Source organism: Mytilus trossulus, chromosome 5 (genome assembly GCF_036588685.1).
Source record: "Mytilus trossulus isolate FHL-02 chromosome 5, PNRI_Mtr1.1.1.hap1, whole genome shotgun sequence".
NCBI lineage: Eukaryota > Metazoa > Mollusca > Bivalvia > Mytilida > Mytilidae > Mytilus > Mytilus trossulus.
In genome coordinates, this window is record NC_086377.1 from 20,522,999 (window position 1) to 20,532,166 (window position 9,168).

The 9,168-nt window shown below is 35.9% G+C and overlaps 1 protein-coding gene across 1 annotated transcript; it reads right to left on the reverse strand.

Annotated features, from left to right (window-relative positions):
• Positions 1 to 8,273: 8,273 nt before the first annotated feature.
• LOC134717729 (putative uncharacterized protein DDB_G0271526) lies at positions 8,274 to 8,663 on the reverse strand. The gene has a single exon (XM_063580222.1). The coding sequence runs from the start codon at positions 8,661 to 8,663 to the stop codon at positions 8,274 to 8,276; it is 390 nt and encodes a 129-aa protein (XP_063436292.1).
• Between the last annotated feature and the right edge of the window lie 505 nt (positions 8,664 to 9,168).

Sequence of the window (9,168 nt, forward strand, 5' to 3'; positions counted from 1 at the left end):
TGAACCTACTGGGCCAAATGTTACCAAGCACATGTCTTAATGGAAGTCGTTTGACAGTTTAAGTTTATCTTGACAACAATCAACATTGGTGCCGGTATCTTGTTTAAAACGTAGGCTGGATGACCCTGTTTGCCAGCCAAGATAACCGTCATGGCTGAAATTAAAATAGGAATGAAATGCAAGTGCTGTCTATTGAAAACCTCTATGAATAGCAAAAACCTGATGCGAAAAAAAAACCTGTTTAGAATGTTGAGCTCTACCTAATGTCCTTTCACGTAAAAATGATTTCTTATAGGAATAATCGCCCTTATATGACACATTATTTTACCACTTGCCATGTTTGCCTATAGTATATATAAGAATATAAAAATAGTTAAAAACTAAAAATTGCAAAAGTTACCAGCAACACAAGATTTACAAGGTGGTAAAAATGTCCGGCAAAATCGTTAGTCGACTCGTTATTATCTAGTCTTCGCTCTTAATGATTTTACCAATCTTTGATGTTGTTACCAACTATCTTGAAAACATGAATGTTAGCTAGAAACTAATGAAACAAAAAATATCAACAAGACTAATTCTACAAACAAGTTGATATTTCCGTTATATCAAGTAGACTTTTTTTTAAAGTAATGATTGACCATAAATGACGGACAACTTTCATCCTCTCTTGGATTTGGGGTAAAACTGAAGAAGACAGAGATATTTATCATGAACTATCCAAGTCTATAATGTTCTAGAGTTCCTATTGTTTAAGATGCACATAGACCTAGATAAATGGTACGTGCTCTTTCCAGCATCTTATTTTTTTAGATATCGATGTCTTTTATTTCATTATCGACATAATTGTTGCGTGATTTTATTTATACTTCAGTCGTTATTCATTTCCGTAGTTTCTCCCCTTATATTCCGTCCATATAAATATTTCTTTTCGTATCCGTTTCCGTTCCGTTTTCCGTTTCCGCCGTTTACCAACACCCCACAATTGAAGCATTTTAGATAAATTTTAGATGGTTCCCGTCTTGAATGAGAGTGGCCGCATTCGTGTTTATTCATAATATTGAAATGTAAGTTGTATTTGATGATAACACAAAACATATATTAAGATTGAAGATGAACACGGATGCGGCCACTTTCATTTTTGACAAAAACCATCTGAAAAGTGACCTTTTTTGCATATCAGATAGATTTTTTATATTTATGCTGGAATCGGAGCGATTTATATGACTAAATCAGTTAAAATTTTCCACGTAAACTATTTGAATCAATTGAAATAGACACTGAAGATGTTAAAAAGTGTCCAAAATCTTTCGTTAGATGAACCTGAAATTTGAGACCAAAATCGGAGCTTATCGGACCGGACCTACTTGTTTAGTATATATATTATGAATTTATTTATAACCACTGTGTCGATGCCAGTGCTGGTGGAGATTTATTTCCCGAGGGTATCACTAACCCAGAAGTCAGCACTTTTTGTGCTGACATGAGTTGTCATTGATATGGTTATATTTATAAATTTACTATTTACAAAGTTTTGATTTATTTTGAAATACTAAGGCTTTTCTAATTCAGGCATACATTACCTTAGCTGTATTTGGCAAACTTTTAGGAATTTTGGTCCTCAATGCTCTTTAACTTCGTACTTTTTTTTTTATCCCTTTTAACTTTTTGGGATTCGAGCGTCACTGATGAGTCTTTTGTAGACGAAACGCGCGTCTGGCGTATATACTAAATTTAGTCCTGGTACCTATGATGAGTTCACTTATATAAGATATCTTATATATTTAATAATATCAGATTATTACATGGTATTTTGCATATCGTATGCATTATCAGCCCTAGGTTCAACATCAGCCCAAGAGACGCATGGCTTATATGATAAGATATCTTATATGGTTCATCAGATATCTTATATAGTTGTAATTGTATAAATTATATAAGATATATTATATACAATAAATGTATAAGATATATTATATACAATAAATTAATAAGATATATTATAAACAATAAATTTATAAGATATCTTATATACTTTATAAGATATGATATCTTATATAATATATAAGATATCTTATGTAGAAGATTTCTTATAAAGTATATAATTTATATTACATGAGATATCTTATGTATCATATGAGATATCTTGAAATTCGAATAAATAGAAAAGCGGCTTGCTATACACATCTCCGTTAATACACCTAATATACACCAACATCACACCCAAACAATAGAGAAAATCAAAGATATTAAAATTTAATAAGTTGTTTATTTCATTGTCTTAAACGGATATTTGAAGAAAATGAACATATGCAGTTTCAGTGATGTATATTGTCAATATTGACTTCTTTGGAAAGAAATGAAAATTTCCCTAATTCTGCCTCCGGCTGCAGGAGATCTCGCTACATTAAAGACCCATTGGTGGCCTTCGGCTGTTGTCTGCTCTATGGTCGGGTTGTTATCGCTTTGACACAATCTCCATTTCCTTTCTCAATTCTAAGGTTTGCTTAGTTTGTTTGTATAAACGTTTAATTAAGCTTTGTAACTAAAATTGACATCCTCAAGCAATATATATTGTTTAAATTATCTAAATTTGATTGGATGTTATCCCAATTATAATTGTACACTAAAAAAAACTAAGCAACTTGTGTCTTGAATGAATAGTTGTCTCATAGGCACTCACACCACATCTTTTTTATATCTATCATAAAAGCAAGTTAACCTAGTCTGTCTCTACATGCATTAGGAAGTTAGCTATAAGCACGATAGCATGGTAAAAAGTAAAATAACAAAAACACTGAACTCCGAGGAAAATTCGAAACAGAAATTCCCTAATCATATGGAAAAATCAAATGATAAAACAAATCAAACGAATTGACAACGACTGTCAAATTCCTGACTTGGTACAAGCATTCTCAAATGTAAAAAATGGTGGATTGAACCTGGTTTAATAACGTAAAACCTCTCACTTGTATTACAGTCGCATCAAATTCAGCAATATTTATAACGAAGCGTGAACAAAACAAACATAATAGTGTAGCGTTGTCGTTTTTTGTATGGATTCGTGTTTGTCGATGTGTTATTTTGGTAGCGTAAATTACGTAAAATCCATACTCAAATGGCACAAAGAAAACAAACCACAACACAAAGTTCCAAATCAAATAACTATGTAATCTGTTAAATGTATATCAGTTTGACATAATAAAACAGTTGAACAATAATCATAATTCACTAAAACAATATTACTCTCCACTTCTAACTAACAATCTCAATTCTATCTATTCTCTTTCTATTCCTCCCTGATCTCTCTCGCATCACCTTATATACCTATTTACAGGCTGTACCCCGACGGTTCCAAAGATAGGGTACCGGGCGGTTCTATAGATACCGGGCGGTACCTCAACGGTTCTAAAGATTGGCTACCGGGCGGTACTCTGACACTTTCAAAGATGAGGTTACCGGACGGTACCCCGACGGTTCCAAAGATGGTGTACCGGGCGGTTCTATAGATACCGGGCGGTGAATTTAAATGATATAGAAACCGTTCAAATAAATAAAAATTTAAACCAAACGTATTTAAAATAAAGACATCTTACATAATAATAATTTATACAGTCAAACTAAAATCGCTACAATCCCCCCAACTAGCAATTGAAATTCCCATTTCGATGTCGTATTAAACCAAACTAGTCTAATCACTGTAGAATTACATATATATATATCCAAAAACACAATCAATATAGTTCAACTCAAGTCAATGTTATATGTTCACTTCAACATGCATTATAAAGTTATGATAGCAGTTCATAGCTTCACTTTCAAATCACCAACATTAGCTGTGACTAACCTTGTATTCAATGTTTTATGAAAATTATTTCCAAGACTTTCCAATGTTTTATTTTGAAGAATTGTCTTATCGATAGCACAAAGGTTTTCTGACCATTCTCCCGCGCTTTGTCGTTATTATAGATGGTGTCACTGTTTTTGAACGGTTCCCGGTACCGTCCGGGGGTTTCGGGTGTATGAGGGGTTCCGGGGGTTCCAATGTTTTATTTAAAGAACCGTTTGGGGGTTCCAATATTATATTTGGGTAACTGTCCGACGGTTCCAATGTTTTATACACACAATCTTCCGGCGGTTCCAATGTTTCATCTGTTTGATATTCATCGGATTGTATGAGGGTCGGCTCGGTGTTTTGCGTATTTTCCGATGCACCATTACTCCGTAGTTCATGGTCACTGTCGAAATAATTTATTAATGGTGGTTGGGCGTGTAAGATTGTCTTCTCTTGTTTAAACCACGAAACATACTTCCCTCCTGTATACTTTTTCAAATTGTCTGCATGCACAACCACATTAGGCGAATTCTTTGAATGTTTAATTTTAAACAGGACATCCGTTAATTTTTCGATAATTACCCATAGGCCAGTCCAGTTTCTATACAACTTTTTCTTTCCTCCTTTCACTACTTGAGGCTGCCATCTTCTCACCAAATCGCCATTAGCATAATTTATTTCTTTCACATTTCTGTCATAATAATCCTTTTGGCGGATTGCAGTCCTTTTCAATTTTTCACGGGCTATCTCGTGAGCTTTTTCTAACTCCTCTCTTATTTTAGCTACAAAACTATGTTCATTCTTAAAATGAGTCTCCTCGTCATCATCTGACGGTGATCCTACAATCAAATCTAACGGAATTTTCATTTCGTCACCAAACATCATTATATACGGCGTAATACCAGTACTGTCATGGGGTGTTGAGTTATATGCCATCACCATATAGTCGATGTATTTATCCCAATCGGACTGATTTCGGTCAATGTACTTAGATAACATTTCTTTTATTGTTCTATTTCCTCTCTCCACCATACCATCATATCTTGGATGCATAGCTGTAGTCCGCGTCTTTGAAATATGCAAAAAGTTTGCAAATACCATGAAACAACTGACTCTCATATTGAGTACCGTGATCTGAATGGATCTCCACTGGACATCCGTATCTTTTAATCCATCCTTTTAGAAACACATTAGCTACGGTTTCTGCATTTATGTCACACAACGGATAAACTTCCGTAAACTTTGTAAAATAGTCTTGAATAACCAATATGTATCGATTCCCTTGTTCAGTAGTGGGAAGTGGGCCTGCAACATCGCTTGCTAGTCTCTGAAATCTTGTACCCATAACATAACTTTTCATTTTATGTCTTTTTGATCGTGCAGGTTGTTTTCTTTCTTCACAGATATCACAGGTTGTAACGTAATCTTGAATATTTCGATTTATATATGTGGCCAGAAAAATGGGCATAGGGCAGCTCGCTTTTTAGTTCTGTCGATACCTTGGTGCCCACCAGTTGGGGAATCATGTAGATGCCAAAGCACATATCCCTGTAAAGCTTTAGGTGTACAGATTTTCCATCTTTTAGCTTTTAAGTAACATAATATGTCATCCTGAACAGATAAGAGTTCCCATTTTTGAATCCAATTTTTAAATAACGTACTTTTACTTGTAAAATTATCGAATGTAGGTTTATCTGCACTGTCCAACTTTAATTTCAGTACATTACCTAGTTCTGTATCTTGGCGTTGCATTTCGTGTATCAATGATGGCGTCAAAGTAATATCTGGTTGCTTCTTGGCTTGTGCACGTTTAGGAACATTTGGCTTACGACCCCTCTTTATTGGCACATTAAATGAATTGTCAACTTCTGTATTCATTCTATTTACTGGTGCAATAACCACTGGTTCTTCAGTTTCATCTTGTTTAGGCGGTGCCTCAAACTCATAGTCCCATGGCAATTTACACTGAGTACAAAAGTCCTGCTCTTTTATCTTGATTCTTGATAGAGCGTCAGCGTTACTATGTTTCTTGCCAGGTCTGTGCACTATCTTAAAGTCATATGCGCTTATTTGTTGTATCCAGCGACTTATCTGACCGTCTGGTTCTCGAAATCGGTAAAGCCATGTTAAGGATCCATGGTCCGTCCTGATTGTAAATTTACGTCCCAATAGGTAATGCTCAAAGTACTTCATAAAATACACAACTGCTAGTAATTCCTTTCTAGTAACACAATAGTTTATTTCCGGTTTTTTCAAAGTTCTACTTCCTTACGCTATAACGTGTTCTTGTCCTTGTTGAATTTGTGATAAAACGCAACCAATAGAAAAGTTACTCGCGTCAGTGTCTAAAATAAATTCCCCGCCGTTAACATCAGGGTAAGACAGAATCGGTGATGTCACTTATTTATCCTTCAATGTATGGAACGCCATATCACATTCTTTAGACCAGTTCCATGTCACACTAGGCTTTGTTAATTCAAATAGACTCTTCGCTATCAATGAGAAATTCTTGATAAATTTTCTATAGTACGAAACCAATCCTAGAAATGAACGAAGTTCTTTCACATTTTCAGGTTTCTCCATCTTACTAACTGCTTCTACTTTCTTTGGATCTGTTTTAACCCCATTGGACGACACTATATGGCCCAAAAACTGTATTTCATGCCTGAAGAACGTACATTTCTTTGGTTTCAACTTCAGCACAGCCAGTTTAAGTCTGTCTATAATTTTACATATATTATCCAAATGTTCTTTAAATATTTTCCCTATCACAATTATATCGTACAGGTACAATACTGCTATATGCCATTGTAACCCATGTAAGGCAGATTCTATTATCCTTTGAAACGTTGAAGCAGCATTGCACAACCCGAAGGGCATGGCAGTATATTGGTACAATCCTCCCATTGGTGTGGCAAACGCAGTATTTTCTTTATCACACAGTTTCATTGGAATTTGATGGTACGCCATGTCTAAGTCTAAAGACGAAAACCACTTCGAGCCGTTCAGTGCATCTAAATTGTCCTCTATTCTCGGAATCGGATATGCATCTTTAATTGTTCTATCATTCAACTTTCGATAGTCAACACATAGTCTCCATGATGAATCCTTTTTCTGTACTAAAACAATTGGTGCTGACCAAGGACTGCACGATTTTTCAATAATTCCTTTCTTTTCCAGCTTTTCAATCTCTTCTTCTAATATATTCCTCTTAAATAACGGGACTCTTCTTGGGGGTTCCTTGATCGGTATCTCTTTTCCAGTTTAATCTCATGCTTTCCCAATAATGTATGTCCAGTTTCTCCATCAGGGTCAGCAAACACACAACAATTTTGCAGCAATACCCTTTTAAATTCATCGGCTTCTTTAATTGAAAGATGCTGTATACCGCTTTGGTACATCTTTTCCATATATTGAGGCAACAAACTATTAGACGAATTACGATGCTCAACAATCTCACAAACATCTTCATTTTCATCTTCCACCTCAACAGAATTGCCGATATTCACAACTGGTACAAACACAGCAATATGTGTTCCTTTGTACAATATAATGTCTGTACTGGTTGGGTTAAACAATCTTGCATACACCATGCCTTGTGATGCATTCACTAGTACTCTTGCTAGCGCTAGTCCATATTTCGTCATGAAATTTCTATCAGGAGATAAGACACCATTTATATTTGCAAAACTTGTACTAACTTTCCTCGTTAATCCCGATCTTACAACTATTTCATGTTTAGCTGGTTCTGTCATTGTTTCTAGTGATACAACTCTACTAGAACGAACGCATTCATTTTGTTCGTGAAACGGAATATTTCTACCACTTATTTCCAGAGATAAGGAATCCCAATCCCATTCACATCGAAAGGTTTGGAGAAAATTTTCACCAAGTAAATTATTTCTGACTCCTCCAACAATAATTGGAAATTGAACACAAAACTCATCAAATGATAATGTCATCACAGCAGTTCCTAAAACTTTTAAATCACCACCACTAGCTGTGATGAATCTGGTATCTACTGGGCTTAGCATAGGTCTACTATCAGGCAAAATATTGCTGTAGCATTATTCTGTTATGAAAGTACATCTTGCACCGGTATCAATCTTCCAACTAATTGATGATCCTTCTATTTGACCATCCACCATCATACCAACTTTTCCAGGTATTTTCGTTAACATAGTTACGTTGTTTTGCCCAATATTATCTGACAACAATTCATTGTCTATGTGTTCCCCTCGTAGATAAACAAACGCACCACCACTCAACCGCTTAGGTGTTATGTGATACTCTGGAGTTAAATCTTGGTCTAATAAGTGATCCAAGTCAATCTCCATATCACCCCTTTCAGTTTGAATGGAACGTGTCCTCCTATGTTTATCCAAGGAACACTCCTTTAAACTTCTGCTAGGCCACCAGGTACCGTCGGTCGGAGCAGGGCCTATTGCTCCGACCGGTTGTTGTTTAACTGCTGGACGGTACCACCGCTAATCTGGGCGGTGTCTTTCTCTGGTACCGTCTGATTTGAAATGTTCTGATTGTTTGAATGTGTCTTACTCCAACAGTACTCTCTTGTGTGTCCTCTTTTTCCACAATTGGTACACTGTTTATATATCTTATTTTGAAATCTACTGTTGTTTATCGGACTTTCTGAATAATTGTTCTTCTTTGAACTCGGTTCATAAACATCCCTTTCTTTTTCCCCTGTATAAACATTATTTCTCTTGTTAACCTTGTTCACATTTCCTTCATTCATTCGAATACATTCTTCTTGCATGGCACTTGCAACAGCTTCCTGGAGAGTCCTATGCTTACTTCGCCTTATAAACATGCGGAACTCCTCCGACTCACCGCAAGCGTCAAGAAAAGTTCTGGATGAGATGGGTATGCACGCCTGTACAAATCTTCAATAGATTGCCCCAAATCTCTAAACATTTCCCCAGGTTTCCTTCTCCTTAGTTTTGCCTCTGCAAGGTAGCTTTCTTTCATGTTTGAATGTCCAAATCGTAACTCCATCTTATCTATCAAACTCTCCCATCTCATTTGGATATCTAAAGGCAATCCGTGCACAAATGTTTTTGCCTGTCCTCGCAAGGTTGTAAAGAACACTAACCTTTTCCTCTCTTCATTCCACGCATTTAGTGTCGCAATGTTTTCAAAGTAACGTAGAAAGTCTGCTAACATCATCGTTACTGTCACTAAATGTCCGCTTTACCTGAACTTCGGATCGGTTAACTTGCAGAGATGATGATGAGTTCATCAGTACATTCCTTGCATTGTCTCGACTATGTGGAATGTTCTGGTCAAAGTTATACTGCTTACGCACGTAATCTGTT

Coding starts and splice junctions, on each gene's coding strand:
- LOC134717729 (XM_063580222.1), bottom strand. CDS start 8,663: ATGTTTATAAGGCGAAGTAAGCATAGGACTCTCCAGGAAGCTGTTGCA.